Consider the following 17531-nt stretch of genomic DNA (forward strand, 5'->3'; position numbering starts at 1 on the left):
GCCCCGCGGCGCCGCCGGGACTACAACTCCCAGCCGGCCCGCCGCGGGGCACGCTGGGAGTTGTAGTCCCGGCGGCGCCGCGGGGCGCGCTGGGAGCCGCAGTCGGCGGCGGGAAAACGTTTCCGGGTTGCCGGTTCCCAGCGGGGCGCGGAGGAAATGAGCTCAGGCGGGGGCCGCGGCGGCGGGCGGGTGAGCGAGCACCGGGGCTGCCGCTCCCGGGGCTGTGGCGGGGGGGACCGGGCCTCCCGCGGCGGCCGTCCCGCCGCTGGGTCAGCCTCCGTTTGCTTTTCCAGGTGGCGGAGCGGAGAAGCGCGCTGCCGGCCGCCTCGGCCTGCGGACCCCCGGTTCGTTTCCCCGGAGGTGCCGCCGTTCCCGGGTGCGTAGGGCTTTGGGGCCTGCGGCGGCCCGGCCGCGCTCCGCTCCCCTGCGCGGCCCTGGCTCAGCGCGGCCGGGGGCCCGCCGCTGCCCCGCCGCGGCAGGGCCCGGGGGTGCCGAGGAGCCCCGGGGACCGTCGGGTGTCAGGCGGCGAGGGGCCGGAGAGCGGGGGCCGGCAGCGTGCCCGGTCTGCGGCGGTGCTGCGCAGCGGGGCCGGGTGTCGGGGTGGGTTTTTTTCCCCCTTTATTCCTTTTTATGGAAGTTCTCAGCAGGGGCCACTTCCTGATGCGGCCGTGTGTCACCGCTCCGCAGGCCTCCTCCTGCCTCCCACACGGGGCAGGAAGGAAGGGACGCAGAAAATTTCCTCTTGTGTTAATGGGGATAATTACAGGTTACGTTCCTGCTTGCAGCGCGAGCCTCTCGGCGTGTTAGCCAACCAACATGTTCCAGTGATGGTGCCGACTCCTGCTTGGGTCGGCCGTGTAGGGGCTTCTGCTGGGATTTATGAAGCGAGCGAAGGCCTGAAGTGGTAACGAAACCTGATTGTAACGAACACCTTCGGGCAGATCGCTGTTGAAAGCGGAGAGCTCTGTTTGCGTCTGGATTCCTCTCGGTACGGCGTCGGTCGGGCTGTCTCCGCGGGCGTGCCTGTGTTCTACGAAGGCGTTGCTGAGGGTTAAGCACAGCAGGACGTTGATGGTGAACGCGCAGACTTAAGGCATGTTTCCGTTGTTACCAAGGTCCCTGCTCTGAGATGAGGTGTAGTTGCTCCTGCTCTCAATTTGCTTACTCGTAGTGGGTTGTAGGACCCTCCTGTGACAGGGAGGAACAGTGTTATGCGCGAGGCTTGGACAATTCCTGATTGATTTCTCTATAACCCTGAGCTGCTTCGTTTGGGTAACGAACTTCTTATATAGCGCTGTGACCGCGATGCGCAGTTTCTGGTTGCTGCTGCTCGCTTACCAGCTGGGAATTACTTTTCTGGCCAATTCCACATGTGGCGTGCCGTTGCCTTTGACTTAGGCTTGCTCGTGGGCTACTTGACTCAAGTGACGTAGTCAGGAAAAACTTTGTCTTTGCCAGGTGGGGGCCGAAGCTTGCTGTTGCATTTGGTGGTTAGGTGAAAGTAAAGAACGGTGGCAGGTAGCGGGAGCTCCAGTTGGAGCATTTATAGGCAAACTGAACTTTTTTGGCACTAAAATTCTTAGAACTGGTTTGTGTCTTGATCGTCTGTGCGATATTGTCATGGCTTGTTATTTAATAGACATTGTAGTGTTTGCTTAATTAGAATAATTGAGTTAGGAATCGCAGAGTAACGTTAGACTTCAGGTGTTGTTCAAAGTTCCGTAGTTATTCACATCTCTGGCAATTTTAAGATACCGTCTGTAGCTGCCAAGTCATTTGCTGTACAGATGGATGGCTGTGGGTTTTTTTCTATGTTGAAAGATGAGGTGGGGTGAGAAGGAAGAGGGGTGTAGGAAGAATAACAATATAATTAGCGGGTTATTATATTTATTTATAAAAGGTTACTCATGTGCCATAGGCACAGAACAGAAAAGGGAGGAGATATTTGTAGTCTGAAAGAGTTAAAAAACCAACAACAACAAAAAAACCAACAGCAAAATGTTTTTGAGAACAGTAATTATTAGAAGATAGGTAAGAAACTTGTATTTGTACTTTTCCAGTTAAAAAACTTCAGATCTGGCCTGTTAGAATTCCATCCTTTCATTTGTTTGTTTCTATTTTGAGCTCATTGTCGATGGAAAGATGAGCACAGTGAGACTGGGGAGGGAAGGCAGCAGTGACTGTCTAGCTGGCTTTTTCGTTGAGAAGTATTCCAAAGACTGGACATACTTGGCAGGGAGGTGGTGTTAATTTTTTTTTTTTTTAATTAAAACTACATTGACTGCTCGGCATTCCAGGATGGAGGAAGAAGAGTTTTGAATGAGAAGAGTTGGCAGGAAATAGAACATTATGGTCCGGCATTTCAGTGTCGAGGCGTTTGAAGAGACGTTTCTAAATGCCTCCAGTTAAAAAACAAAACAGCAGCAACAAACCCCGCACGTGTAGATGCACTCCCCAGCTGAAGGGCGAGCAGAAAGCTCTTCCGTTGTGTTTCAGCTCTGCACAAAGAGAGTTGCGTTCTTTTGGGAAGTTGAGAGGGAGACGAATTCCAGCCAGTGCTTAAACTTGGACTGCAGTACTGTACGATGTTTGTAGTGTTGGCTGAAGAGGAAATAACAGGAAGTCCAGCAAAGTTTAGCGTGCCTCACTATCAGTAACGCAACTATAACTTAACTTACGCTGCAGTATAATGCAGTCGTCTGAAAAACGGCTAAATCCTGTTTTGTCGGAATATGTGTAGATGTGTCCTTAGGAATCTACTGAAAATGTCTCTTCTTTAACGTGGGCTTCGTGGTTTTGTTGTAAATGGAAATTCCAGGCTTCTGTATTGATCTTATCCGTTTCTGTTTCAAGGGTCCGTTGGTTATGACCGCTTTTGCCTTGCCGTCCTCGTCTGGTGACTTGTGACTCTTCCCCAATCACGGCGGAATCCGTCAAGCCCACGCTCTGCAGGGTTGTCATCTACCTACAGAAGGAGATGTCGGGGGACACGTGTCTAACCACCACCCTTTGTCCAGCTGCAGGGCCCAAGCCCAAAACTTGCAGCTTCAAAGGGGGCAGCCTCGGTAACAAGTACGTGCGACTCAATGTTGGGGGCTCTTTATATTACACCACAGTACAAGTACTGACCAGGCACGACACAATGCTGAAGGCCATGTTCAGCGGCAGAATGGAAGTGCTCACAGACAAGGAAGGTAAGGGAGTTTCTTTTGTTGCTGAGAATTTTGTAAAACAACTGGGTTTTACTGGTGGTTTTTTAAACGTTTTAAGATTACCCTCAGTTAGGGACGTAGGGAAAGATATATTCCAAAAATAACTTGGAACATTAGGCAGCCAACTCCCATTAGTGCTATCAGTCCTCTGTGCTTTATAAAAATGTGTTCTTTTGTTACTAAAATTAACTAGCGGAAGGACTGGTTCTCTTTCCTACGATCGCAGCTGGTATGCAGATTGTTGATGTTGTTAGGAAGACTGAACAGACAGTATGTGGGTTGCCATTTATGTGGTGTCATGTAGTGGCATCATTCGAAATGCGCATGTGGGGAGGGACGTTCAGTTTTCATCTTTAACACTCAGAATAGCCTTGCTTGCTATGTCGAAAATTCGGTTTTTTTCCTCCTCCCCATAGCATGTTCCACTTGTGGCTTACGATGCTGTGACAGTACTTAGCCGTCAGTCGAGTAGTGTGTCACCTCCTGCTGGACACTGAATATTGGCATTATAAAAATCCATAATAAATTATAGAGAGTAGAACAAGTAAGATGACCAATACCAGCAATGGCTACGAGTGTTTTCATTTTCCTCTCTGTGGTAGTCCAGGGCAAAATGATACCTTAGGAATGAGGGTTGTGGCACTGTGGAGAAGAGCCTGAGAGAGGCTGGCAAGTATTTAACCTCTTGGTATTTCTGAACGCTCATGCGAAAGCTCCTCTGCACGCCCTGATTGCATCAGTTGAAACTTGATGCACAGCAGCGTGTTTACTTAAACTGAAGCAACTCCTGTGGATTTTGTATATCATTTAAACCAAGTTGCCCTTGAGTAGGCTGGGTCTTGTTGAGTGTTGCATGCAACTAAATCCATTTAGTCCAGCAGTTTTGTCTAAGATCCTCATCCTGAATGGAGGACAGCTGCAGAATCTAGCAGTGGTTTAGTCTACTTTCCTATGTTGTTTTCTGTACCTAAGTCCCGAAATAACACTTTTTTGCCTGCCTTCCACATTATGGAAAAGGGTTTGGCGCTGTGTTAAGCCCTCTGCCTGTGTGCGTCCTACATTGCTATTGTTTGCCAGCAAGTCAGACATCCTGTTTCCTAGGGAATGTGACTTCAGGGATGTTTTAAAATTGCATGAACTGTCTGGCCGCTACTGCTTCCTGTGCTGCATCCCCCCTCCGCTCCCTCCTGATCTGTCTCTGTCCTGTTTGCTCCTATTTGGAGACTAGAACAGCCTTTTTCCCATACTGGGTTTTCTGGGCTAGTCTACCTTTTAGCATCTTCGGAACACTTCTCTCTTTAACTTCGAACAGCAGCAGAAAATGTGATTGGAAAATGGCCAAATCCTTCTCGTTAGGCCACGGAACTTATCCCAAATCTACCTGTTGCAAACATTTGTGAATTCTCTCTTCTGGTCTTTCCTTGGCTTTCTTAGGGATAAGTTTCTAACTGCCCAGCATTACACTGTAGCAGCAGTTAATACATTTACTCCATAGAAATACAGCACACCCCCATTTTGCTGGGAATATGACAAGCCTCTAAATAAAAGAAGAAACCTACCTATCAATAAGCTTTTTTTTTTTTTCCTTTTTTTTTTTTTTTAAGGTTTGAATGGCTTGGACAGTCAGTTAAATAGATGTAAACTGGCGACTTCCTATAGTAGTTGAAAAGGTCCATTCCTTTAATCAGAACCTAATACAGAAAAGACGAAGCACAGGTAATAATTTTGGTCAGGCAGCCCAGTGACTGGTCAGTCGATACCGTGCAGTCAGGTTCCTGCAGCAATTTTAGTGTCTTGTGATAGGAAGCCAAGTATTTTTAGCTTGCGGCTTTTCTTTTGGGGTGATGGAAAGTAGCGGGAAGATACAGGAGGTACCAAAGGAGTGGTTCCACTGTCGGTTTCACTCTGTAGCTAAATTCAATTTGCTCAAAGTCAGTAAAGACTTCCACTGAATGAAATGGGAAGAGTATCATGTGCAGTTTCAGGAAACGTTAGGCTTATTTAACCTCTCTGAGGAGCTTTTTCTTGCTCCCTGGTGTTGAGGTGATTGAAACGATGTGATGGTTGTTTTTCAGGCTGGATCCTTATAGACCGTTGTGGGAAGCACTTTGGAACAATTTTAAACTATCTCCGAGATGACACGATTGCACTTCCAAAACACAGACAGGAGATCAAAGAGTTGATGGCAGAAGCTAAATATTATCTCATTCAGGGCTTAGTGGACATGTGCCAAGCAGCCCTGCAGGTAAGAAATAGAAGTAGCCTGTAAAGATTTTCATGGGTGTTTTGTTTGTAAAATTTCCTGAAGACAACTCCAGGGAGTATTTCATGGCCCTAGGGATGGTATCAAGTCTTAGATGTACAAGACAGCCTGGAAAGAAAATGAGACAGCAGTCAAGTAAGTTGTAAGATCTTATCCAGTATGTTTATCAAAGCCATAGTTATCCTTGCTCTGTATGCACACCTGAGAGCCCGCGATGCTTTGAATGAGACGAAATTTAGTTTATGATCTCCCTGGAAATGTTTTGAGACCCACGTGCTATCATGGCACAGCCTTCCAGGCCACAGGTACCTGTGCTCTGAAGGCATTTGGTGCAATTGGTGAGTGGTTACATTATCAAGGGAGCTATTTCCTTGTAAGAAGAGAAAGACTGTCCCCTGGTTAGATGAGAGAAAGATTGTCCCCTGGTTAGATTATATGAATCTAGAATGTGCAAGATGCAGATTCCAGTTCCTGTCATTTCGGAGATGTCGTTTCCCTTTGTGCTTCCATTCAGTTGTCCGGCTGCCCCCTCAGAATGGGGGAGTAGCACTTTTCTACTTCACAGGAATGCCAGGAGGATGAATAAAGTAGAAACTGTATTCGCCATTTGTCATTTAAATAGAGGGACTGGTTCTTTTCTGTTTCTATTTTTTTAATTTTATTTAGGAAATAGATAGTGAATGAGTTCCTCTTGTGTGAAATGAAATAAAAGCCAGAAATTTAAAGGAAACGGATTGAATAAACATGATTATTTTGAGCATATGTTTTAAAAGACCTTATGGCATTTGTCTAAATTTCCCCCAAGTTATGTCACTTCTAATTATATCATATTTATAGGCAGAATGGGTTTGAGTCTTTGAAAACGTGGTAAGTTTTTTTTCTAAGTTTGAATCTTAATGGAAAAGATGACCTGTATGGTAAGCACTGATTACTTTAAGCACTGATTACTTTAAGGACTTCTCTTTGTATCAGTTTACCACTACTCTTTGCAAATATGTAAGCCCATAGTAGCTTTATTCACTTTATTAGTCCCTATGACTTCAGCTGATTGAAATCAGCTTGTTCTGCCAGCTTTTTAATAAGGTTAGCCCAGATGCAGTGCATATATAACTTATTATTAGTCTTAAGGTTGTGAAATGAATGTTTCTTGCAGGACAAAAAGTAGTAATTGATAAATACCTCGCATACTAGCTTCAATATACTTCTTGTATCCATTGAAAGAAATGCAGAGCCACACTGACAATTTTCCTTCTGGTTTGGAATTTAAAACCTTTCTTCTAAAAACAAAATGTTCTAAGGCTTTCCTATTAGCCATTGAGCCTTCCTTAATTTGCTACATGAGGAATCCGGAGTGACAGACTGTACTACATGCTCTTGATTGTTGCTTGTGTATCACAAGGGGCTGAAGTCCGTTTGACATGCTGTTCTTGCCAAATGTTCAGTTCGTAGTGGCTGATATTCTTGTATATTGCAGTGTTTTGAGTTGATTAAAACTAGTGCAAACTCTTACTATCCTTTTCTTCAAAAAAGGATAGAATAATAAACCCACTTAAACCAAATATGGCTTGAGCTCAGAGTCCTTGCCATAGCTAAGAAGGACATCCACCTGCATCCCAATATTTCAATTACTGCTGCCTTCTGGGGATGAGAAATCTCTCTGCTGTATTTCTGGGTTGCAGATCAAGGTAAGGCTGTGTGGTTACTATAGCAACACAGAGCTTTTTCCTTTGCATCACAGGGCTTGGGAACATGGCTGGAGGGGTTGGAGAAGACAGTAGCAGCAGATGTTAGCTTTAGCATTTATCTCTCTTGAGTTTATTTCCTCTCTCTCTTTTTTCTTTAAAACAGGACAAGAAAGACTTGTATGAACCTGTCTGTAGTATCCCTATTATCACATCTCCAAAAGAAGAAGAGAGACTGATAGAATCATCAATGAAAGTAACTGTTTTGTCACAACTGTCCAGTGAGAAACTGAATTTTTGCTAAATGTATTCAAACACAGAACTTACCTTTTCTGCTTTTTTCTTTCTGTCCCAATAGCCCGTTGTTAAGCTGCTTTATAATAGAAGCAACAACAAATACTCCTACACCAGGTATGTCAGTTTTTACCCCGCTGTAATGGGAAAGTTTCCCTTTGACTATGGGAGTGGAGGAAGATGTGGTACAACCCAGCTTGGTTTGGGGTTTTTTATTTTGGTTGGTTGGATTGTTGGGTTTTTTTATTACAGCAGTGCTCTTCTATGGATTTCAGTGCAGTTATTTTTGATTGATGTGAATCTAAATGGGGGGAGAACACAGCAAACTGTATCTGTCGAAGTCTAGTTACAGTTCAGTTGTGTGAGAAAGATGAACAGAAACAAGGGACAAGAGAGAAGAACGATGAGGCTGTTAACACTGGCTGAAACTAGATGTAACTTAGGTAATGCAACACAGAGCGTTACCTTGTCAATGCAAAGCTAATGCAGCCACGATGCCTACCTCATCGGTTTAGCTTTACTTTTGAGTCTGCATATACCTCTGCCAGCAATCATTTACTCTGACCTACAGAAATTCTTGATGCTCCAGCGCCTCCAGTGCCTCTAAATGAATTAATTATTTGGTTACAAAGGAAAGTATCCGTTCTGCTCAGGAACAACCCAGACAGGGCCAGGGCAAGAATTTACTGGCTTTCCTCCTGTATAAAGTAACGTTACTTATTCAGTTTTATGCTGCAACTATCATGATCCCTTTGTTAACGATGCTGTCAGAATGGCTTTGGATTTTCCAAACCAGTCATTGAAGTGATGTGAGTAATCCTTTATGCTATGGAGAATCCTCATTTTCAGCCTTTTCAGTCTGAGATGCAACCTTGGAAGGTTTTTTCTCTAGACAAACTGATTGTCTGTCAGAGAGATGGATTCTAACAATCGTGGTATTTCAGGTAGTCAGGAAATGCTACCTGCGGGAGCGCTGCAGAACAGCCTGTTTTTCAGCAGACTGCATTCTGTATCTGCCAGTCGTGTTGCACTCCTCCCTGTCTTAGCCTTTAGCTTACGGCAGTGATGCTAAAGCAAGCACAGAATAGCATATTAGTCACCATGGGTCTGGAAACGTAAACGTGCTAGTAATGAGAGCAACAGAGTCCTAGATACCAGGAGGTGCTGGTATCTCAACTAGCTGTAGGGTTCTAATTATTCCTTGCGCATGAATCTGCATGCCTTGAGGGTGCTTAAATGAGGCATCTTTATTTAAAATTCCACACTGGCTGCTTGCATGCAAAGATCTTTTTTTTCCTTCTATTCTTCCTAATCAACAGTATAAAAGGAGCTTTCTCAGTTATGTTGTCAGTGTGGCCTAATAACAAAGGCTTCTGCATTCTTTTCCCAGCTCTGCCACTTGATAGAGCCTGGGACTTGTCACTGGCTGAATCCCAGCGTGCTTTATCGAATGATTCTTGTGAGCTGAAGATTTTGTCTGGTTGCACGTTGTGCTTTTTTGATTTAGATCTGAACAGCAGTACTTCTCAGACTAAGTATTTTATGTAAAGCCCAGTCGGCTGTTCTTAGTAGCAGTGTCTTGATTCACAAGTATTTCATAGCCTTCCTGGACCACTTGCAAAAGTTAAGATACTGCGGACAAAAGTATAATGTCATATCTCTGGGCATGATCTTGGCAGCAAGGTGTGAACCGTGAGCTTCTGGGTCCAAAGACTAAGGAATTTTACTGTTAAAGCTAGCAAGGTTGGTTTTGTCTAGGCAGTAATATGTTCACTAACTTCCACATATCTGCACGTAATTCCCCAGCCACCTATAAAAAGAGACAAAGGGGCACAGAGTACTTACTTTCGATACAGCTGCATTCAATCTAACATCAGAGGAGTAAGGCTTTTAGGGTTTTTTGGGTTTTTTACTTGATCAAATTGGACATTGATTGGCCATGATGTTGTTATTTAAGTAAAATATTTTAAATTTTAAGAATAGCTTTCCAATAGCTTTACTTGATTTTAAAGCTATAATACTATGTATATTTTTTTTTCTCTAGAACATCTAGATCTTGCTTTGAAAAGTAATTAAGATCCTACATTGCACTGGCTGTCAATAAAACTTAGCTTCCTAAATAATGTATTCACCCTAGAAATTTGTATATGGTATCACTAGTGTCACGTGCAAAACACCTTGCTTTTTAGTTGGCCTTCTAACGTGTGTTGACTCTTTGGACTTTTGCTGTTACCAAGCTAAAGAGAACTGCAGTTAGCATATGATTTAATCGTCTTGAGCGTCAGTCAAGAGATAGTTGTAGATAGTTGATGTAATGATTTGGGAAATTGTGCTGTCGTTATTAATTATATAACTTGACCTCTAAAGGCTGGTGAGTTTGCTCGTGGGGATCTGAGCATCTTATTTGTATCTGAAATTGGCTATTGCCCTCTCTTTTCTTGGCAGCATATGGCAATGAGTCACTACTTACTTGTATTCTGCAGCTAGATCAATGCTTAAAACTGTGGTGGAACAGGCATATAAATTCTGTAGACACGGCCAGCTGAAAAACCACAAAAACCTTATTCCTGCTTTTGTTGCTGTGTTTCAGTAACTCGGATGACAACTTACTGAAGAACATAGAACTGTTTGACAAACTCTCTCTCCGCTTCAACGGCAGAGTTCTTTTCATTAAGGATGTTATAGGGGATGAAATTTGCTGCTGGTCTTTCTATGGACAGGGTCGGAAACTTGCTGAAGTCTGTTGTACCTCTATAGTGTATGCCACAGAGAAGAAGCAAACCAAGGTAATGGAGTTTTATCCACCTGCCTCTTATGGCGTAAAAAAAACAAACCAAAAACCAACAGATTGATGATACATTGCAGAAGGATACAGATTTTGTATAACTTAAGCCAAATAGCTAGAGGCAAGCAGTGGCATTTATTGGAAGAGTTTTGATACCAGCCCTCCTGAATATTGACTGGAATTGATGGTCAGTGACATCGAAATTAGTAGGGTGGCTCGCTGCTTAGGGGGCTGCAGGATGAGCTGGTGTCTTACTAAAAGATGCTGCATACTAGATAGAATTCAGAGAAGACTAAATATCGTAGCAGGTTTGAAGAAGGAAAGACTGAGAATAGTAATTCTGAAAGCACATGCATTTTAGCACTTGTCTCTTAGCTGGTGGACTTTGTGTCCCTAAAGCATGTAAATGCCTTTAAATTCTTCTCTAATTAAATGAAGTAAAGATCTAATTCTGCTCCTAATTATACCTGCATAAGTTTACTTCATTGCAGTTACTTTGTACTGTGTTTCACTTGCACTGATGTAATCATGGCATGTAATTGGACTAAATGGTTGTGTCTGGGAGTATAAATTTCTCCAGAGTGTTGGAAAATATATGCCAAAAAGGAGAAGACTGAAACTGATCTGTCCCAACCCGAATAACTGAAATGGACGGGATGAGATTAATCAAATGGAAACTTGAGCTCAAACATTGTTCAGAAACATGATATTTTTATTATCATTGTGCTTTTATGTGCAAAACTGTAGAATATCTGTTAAAAGAAAAAGTTCAGCAGGAGTGCAGATTCCCAATGATCAACCTCTCTTGATTTCCCCACATTTCCAGTGATTCTTGTCATACTCCTCCCACCTCTGATTTTGCAAAGGTTACCTAAAGACTTGCTTTCAAGCACAGTACATCCTCAGAGAGGAGTTACACGCGTGAAAATATGATAACGATTAGCGTGATAAATCTACACAGTTTCCCTAACTTCAGCAGTTAACTTGTGACTTGCAGAGGTGCAGGTAAGGTGACCAGGGTCCAACATTAGCACTTAAGAACCAGAAATACTGTATTCCGTTCTAGAACAATCTAAAAGAAGAGGTGATGTAGGCGATCTGGCAGTGGGAGTAATCCTCTACTAGGAATTAGACTGCTTTGCTCATCTTTCTCATTTACAATTGGTTTACTCTCTTTATACTGTATGTCTTTTTGCGGCTCAAGTATCTTTTTGCTTACGGGTATGTGTTCCAGTCATGTTATCCTCTACAGATCAGGAAAAGGACATGTGCTGTTTTTTGTAGGTTGAATTCCCTGAGGCACGAATTTATGAGGAAACACTAAATGTCTTACTATACGAAACACCACGGGTTCCTGATAACTCTCTGCTGGAAGCAACAAGCAGGAGCCGAAGCCAGGCATCTCACAGTGAGGATGATGAGGGTTTTGAACTTCGCGACCGAGTGCGCCGAATCCATGTGAAGAGATACAGCACCTATGATGACCGCCAGCTTGGCCACTAGCATATCGGTCGAGGAGAAAGGGTTTGGTGTCAAGGCTTGTATCGATATTCTTTGAGGGAGATCAGGAAGTAGGGAGGGATCAGTTGGACTCTGTGGATTGATCTTCATTTGGCTTCTTGGCTCCCCAGAGAAGCAAATGGGCATTTGTGCACACAAAGCAATGCTAAAGGCCACGGGCTCTGAGAATGAAGATGTTAATTTTGCACCATGTGCTTTAAATACAGACTGGCCCCCTTTTCATGCCACCTGAGGAATGGAATTCAGAACACCGATTCTGACAGTTTGTGGTTGCTCTCTCATATCTAATGACTTGCCAGTTTTCTTACTTCCTGGGAGAAGCTCTGCTTTTCCTGAATGAGATGGCGTGATTTGAAAATCTTTTTCCAGATGCCTGCCCTTTTAGAGTTTTGTATAATGGAACTTCCAGTTTTTAAATCAAGATACTGAAGAGGGGGTGGAGAGAACTTGAATGTGACTGCTCTTAGCAAACACTACATCTGATAACCCCCAGAAGATATGGTTAGCTATCCACTAGTCAGGTGCACTGCACATGTGATTTCTCCCACCTGTTCCCCCAGTACACATACAAAAGTTTGTGTTCCAAGATAGCTGTCTTTAAAACTCGTTAATTCTAAGGCAAGCTCTTCCGAAGAGGTAAGGGTCAAGTCATCAAAAAACCTCCCCTTGTGAAAAATGAGAAAACTTTGAAAATTTAAATATATGTGTAATGACTTGTTTTGGGAGATGGAGAAATGGGCATGGTAAAGGAAGAAACTTCTTCAAGTAAGAAAACTTCTAGGCTTGTAATAGTGTTTATATAAACAATGGCAATCTGGGGAATTAGTTTTACATTAGTTTCCTCCTGTGGCCCAAAAGTGCTATTTGATGTTAAATTTCTCAAACAGCAGGGGAAAAATTGCAGTGACTGGGCAAGTACAGACTAAACAACATTTTACAATGCTAGATAATGTTCATATACTGAAGGATGAATTCAAGTTTTGTGTTCCGAATTCCTTCTAGAGCATAGAAGTTGAAGTGGAAAGAGAATAGTCATAAAAATCTTGTTCTAGCATGAAACTGCAAGGGGCTTCGGACACAGGAGAGAGGTAGCTTATACTGAATTTTAAACTGAAATAATCACTTTTGTTCTGAGTGCTTGGCTGGGTGCTAGTTGTAAAGGGCCTTTCAGAAAGCTGGAGGCAAGGCTGCTCTGCAAATTGGATCTCTGGAAACAGTTTCAAGTTTAGTATGAAAAGCTGTTAATGTATTTTTAAATGTTTGTATGTTTCAGCTGTAGGTTGCAGATTCAGATTTTACCACTGTCATAAACAGTTATTACTGGATGGCTGTTCATTAGCAGCTATGGATATGTGACAGCAGTGGAGCGTGCTCCACAACTGCTTTCATGTTCCTGTACTGCACGTGAACATGGAAGCTTCAGATTCCGTGGTGGTTAGGCTTGAACTGCTTTGACCAGTGCCACATCTACCCGTAAGTTTTAAAGCAAATCACTGCAAAAGCCTGACAAGAAAATAATCCCAAATTAATACAGTGAAGTCATAAGTAGAATTAAGATGGTAGATGGTTTGGTAGTAATAAAAGCAGGGGAGGGAACAAAAAAATTGTGTCCACTCATTTAGGCTTTTGAAAATGAAATTGTTGAGGCTTGGTAAGAAAACACTAATGGCTGCAAACTTTCAGGATTTTATTGCCTAGCCAGGCCTCTGCATGTGGCAGGCATTCACTTAATTCTCCTCGCGTTCAGGAAGTAGCATTGCCGCAGTAACGCACCTGCCTTTTTGTGAAAGGCCTCTTTAAAACTCTAATAACCTCTTTTCTTTTTATATTGCTTTCTGTAAGTTGTTGTTTTCCAGCTGGTTTTTCTGTTGTGCCAGTGAAAATACAGTTGCTGAGATTAGTTCTGACAAAGATTTTTGTGGGTTTTTTTTTTCTTTAATTCTGCTAGTGTGTGATGTGGATTTTTTTTTTAACTTTTTCCCCTCCACTGATACTATTTAAATTACACTGTGGTGGGTGCTTTGAAGCTACCAGCAAAGCCTGTAGCGATAGGGTCTTTGTGCTGTACTTAATAGCTTCAATTTTCTCTTGTACTTTTTTTCATCTTGTAACAAATAAGACTGCCATTTAAAATTCATGTGTGGCACTTCTGTTTCTTGGCAAATTATTTATATTATTTTTTTCTTGTTACTATCATAGTGAATGTTAACAGATTAAGTAAGTGATGCTGGTAGCCTTACAAAACTGTGTTTAAAAGAAGTTATAAGCAGAAAAATGTCATCTTTGCATTTCTTTTCTCTGGGAAGTACAGGCATGGGAAGGAGTGCGTGCAGGAGGACGAGTGTCAGATCTGTATGCTAGTCCAGAGGCTTTCATTCCGTGGTTGGATTCTGTACTCCCAGGATTCATTAATGAAATGGATGCAAATTGTGAATTATTACACTATAAGAAGCAGAGAAAAGCTTGTGTTTTGGTTTAGTTGGTTTTCTTTTCCCTGTCTCCCATAGCCACCAAGTAGTTGATTTCTGATTTGAATTTAGATTAAATTAATCTTGGGAACAAACTATTTTGAGAACCATCTGGGTTGTACAAATCTTTTAAAAAGTGCAAAATAACTTCTTGGTATTTGTGGAATGTGGAATATCAGTAAGAACTGCAAGCAGTTATGAATTTTTTTTTTAAATATGTACAAATATCCTTTTCATTTCACCTTCTTCTCTCATCCCCATTCATTCTCCCTTCTCTACCCCCAGTTAGTACTGATCACAAAACATCTGCTTTTAGATTAAGATACAACTAGAACTGGAATGATGTTAAACAATGTTTGGCCACTGTGGACAGAACGCTCTGTCCATCCGTAAGCTTTACTCAGAGTAATAATCTAATTGTGTAAACACTGAAGTTTTGCCTATTCAAAAGACATTTCAAAACCGTGGTCTTGGTGTCCTTTGTCCTGATAAGATTTTCAGGATGTGGCTGAGAGATCCCAGTTAAATACCTGTGGTTGGGTTTGACTAGCAGTTCTGCAGTTCCCTCGGCTGGTGGTCAGATGGGGATGGGAGAACGTCAGGAAATCCTCTGTGCAGGTGTGTTCTGGGAAGTGTGCTATTCGGACATGCACAAGGCTAAAATGACTGCAGTACTAGAGATCCCCTCCCTAGGTAGGGCTGCTATACTTGGGTTGCTGATAAAGTCTGGAATGCCCTGAGTGCTTACGTAATTGGATAATTTACATGAAGTCGCAGTAAGTCTAAATGTAGATGTGGATGCGGCCATCGCTTACACAGTTCACGGGTTGAACATTTTTCTAATACAAGTGATAGAACACTATATTTTTCTTTTAAGACTCCTGCTTATCTGGAACTGCTCCAATACAGGATGTTAATTGAATGTCCTTTCCACCAAAATCATAGCGTGTTGATTTCTACAGTCTTAGTACTACCAGGTTCTGATAATTTCAAATAACTGTAGTTTTGATGTAACACATGCTTTGTATTCTCATCTTAATCATCCTTTACTTAATTAAAGGTTATAAATTGTTCTGACAAGAACATTCTAGACATTCTAGAATATATTTTTACCACCTGTTATAATGGAGAAAAAGCAGCATGAAAAAGATAATGCCGTTTTTAACTGCAGCATTCACTTATTTGTAGTAAGCTGTCCACTTCCAGAGACAGCGAACAGCTGTGCTTCCTAAGACTCTTCTCTGCTGGCTTTAAATATCTCAAATTATGATCCCTGTTAAGACCACATACTAATTATATGCATTTGTCTGCAAGTTAAGAGACTTGTAATGGCTTCCTATATAGACCATCACCAATGGATGGGTTTACTGATGTGCCTGTGAATTTATAGCAGCCTTTAGAAGAAAGAAATGCTTTTTTGCCTCATTTGTAATGTATGAATTCTAACTACATCAGCTACCATTCATTAACTGCTGGAGCTCTTTTTGAAACCTCACTGTCCTCTTTGCTCCTAAACTTACGTGAACTTCTGCGCATTCGAATATTGTATTAGCAGACTGAGAGAATGAATGGAAAACATTAACTGACATCTGTACAAAAGTACTGTAATAAAGGGTTGCATGTTTCTGTAATGGGGTCCTCACATATTGCAAAACAGCCTCAGTCTTTCTACAGAGGAGGAGACTTGGTGCCTTGAGTGAATGCCTTATGTTAAACAGCTTTTCAGCATCGGTGTTAATTAGGCAATAATGTCAAAAGAGAGAGCTCTGCAGAGTAGCAGCCTCCAACTGCTTGATAAATGCCGAGACAAAACTAAATGTTTAACCTTCACCTTGACATTTAGTTTTTGGAACAGGAGACATTTATCCTATCGTAACGTTCCATTCCACTGAATTCTTCTCTCTTGCACTTCTTGGTTAAAATATAAAATAACTGACTGAGACTGGAGGGCATTGGAGGGACCGATACTACCGTGTTATTGAAAAAGCTGCATTGTGCTTGGAACAGGCAATGCTTATTGTGGTTTTGATTAGATTTTTTTTTTGTTCTCAAAGTTTTTTAATTTTCAGATGCAATTCACTCTTAGAAATACTGCTGAAGTATACCTTAACTGAATGTGTCTGGCCCAGCAGTCCTTGTCTTACACAATTAGATTATATGCTCTGACAATCCTTGGCATTAAATCTTTACAGTCAAATTTCACACCATCCATTCTGTTCATTAGAACTGAGGTTTTATTGAGACATGAGTGGGCACAAGTCCTGTTTCCAACTTTGCCACTAACTCGGTGACATACGGCAAGTCAGTTTTTTTGTATGTGCCTCATTTTTCTTCATCTGAAATACAATGGTGGTAAGACCCTCCCCTACCTCAGAGGGATGTTGAAGCTTAATTTGTTTAATAATAGTAAAGGACTTTGGATTTCTAGAATATTTTCTGTCCAGAGGATAGCAAATATGATTGCTGATCTTGTTTAAACTGACATTCTGTGATCAAGCTGTTTTCTTATAGCATCAGGCTTTGTTTTATTTTTATGTCTAACTTTTAAGGGTCAGCCTTATGGATAAAACAGTTAATGCGGTAACCATATTAGCTATTGATTAAAGTGTTTTCTCTTTTATCGGTGCATTAAATGGAAATGGAACACTAATTTTTAATAAAGTGTTATATTTTGTCTTCTGTGATTTTTCTCCAGCATCATAACTTTTTATTCGTCGTGTTGGTCTCTGCACTTCTGTTCTGCATTGTAGTTGTGATCCTCACCAAGTATGTGGGATTCCTGAACCACAGAAATATTGTGTCAGCAAATGGCTTTTGTATGGTGTGGAGCTGTTGCTACCTTTCACCTGTGCCCTACAAGTGCAGGCTACCTGTAGGAGGTATCAGTGTACTTACAGGTACGCTGCAGACAGCTGCTTTTGATTTTTCTCTGGCCTTCTCCTTTAATTGTAGAAAATGAATTGGCTACATTGGTCTTACATGTTCATGGAAATTATTTCATTTCCTAATAAGAACCACAGAGCATGTTGATCTTTCATTAGGTCAACACACGATTTGTATTGCCACAAAGGTAACCCAACTTGTATTTTGAAAATCTTTAACCTTTCTTGACTGATGGAGCAGCCTAGCAGGGAATTAGATCCAGAGATTCAGTCTATGTTCTGCAGTAGGTGTGCTTTTGAGGTAGCCAACATGATCTTATCTGTCTGTTCTATTTAGCTGCTCTCTTTGCTGCTGTTACCATGCTTTCTGAGCAAAGCCTTAGGTTTTTTTGTTGTAAGCAACAACCGCAAGAAGTATTCCACA

General features: G+C 42.0%; 1 protein-coding gene across 13 annotated transcripts; it reads left to right on the plus strand.

Moving 5' to 3' along the window:
- Positions 1 to 69: 69 nt before the first annotated feature.
- On the plus strand, positions 70 to 16909 carry TNFAIP1 (TNF alpha induced protein 1). Of its 13 annotated transcripts, none has more exons than XM_087751786.1 (9): positions 70 to 189; positions 294 to 376; positions 767 to 1093; positions 2854 to 3194; positions 5288 to 5457; positions 7324 to 7413; positions 7516 to 7568; positions 10042 to 10237; positions 11521 to 16909. In XM_087751786.1, the coding sequence occupies exons 4-9, from the start codon at positions 2978 to 2980 to the stop codon at positions 11737 to 11739; spliced, it is 945 nt and encodes a 314-aa protein (XP_087607912.1). In that variant the 5' UTR covers positions 70 to 189; positions 294 to 376; positions 767 to 1093; positions 2854 to 2977; the 3' UTR covers positions 11740 to 16909. The 13 variants fall into 13 exon arrangements, with proteins under 13 accessions (XP_087607912.1, XP_087607910.1, XP_087607915.1 ...); XM_087751784.1 differs by having other exon boundaries at positions 786 to 1093; XM_087751789.1 differs by having other exon boundaries at positions 942 to 1093.
- The last annotated feature ends 622 nt before the right edge of the window (positions 16910 to 17531 follow it).

Source organism: Nipponia nippon, unplaced genomic scaffold (genome assembly GCF_047370975.1).
Source record: "Nipponia nippon isolate SJK-2023a ecotype South Korea unplaced genomic scaffold, ASM4737097v1 scaffold_15, whole genome shotgun sequence".
In the NCBI taxonomy this organism is placed as follows: Eukaryota; Metazoa; Chordata; class Aves; order Pelecaniformes; family Threskiornithidae; genus Nipponia; species Nipponia nippon.

What these genes read in the sequence shown, in the direction of transcription:
- TNFAIP1 (XM_087751786.1), top strand. Translation starts at nt 2,978, where the DNA reads ATGTCGGGGGACACGTGTCTAACCACCACCCTTTGTCCAGCTGCAGGG. An exon ending in AGTGCTCACAGACAAGGAAG is followed by an intron (nt 3,195 to 5,287) that starts GTAAGGGAGTTT and finishes GTTGTTTTTCAG; the next exon opens with GCTGGATCCTTATAGACCGT. An exon ending in CAGAGAAGAAGCAAACCAAG is followed by an intron (nt 10,238 to 11,520) that starts GTAATGGAGTTT and finishes TGTTTTTTGTAG; the next exon opens with GTTGAATTCCCTGAGGCACG.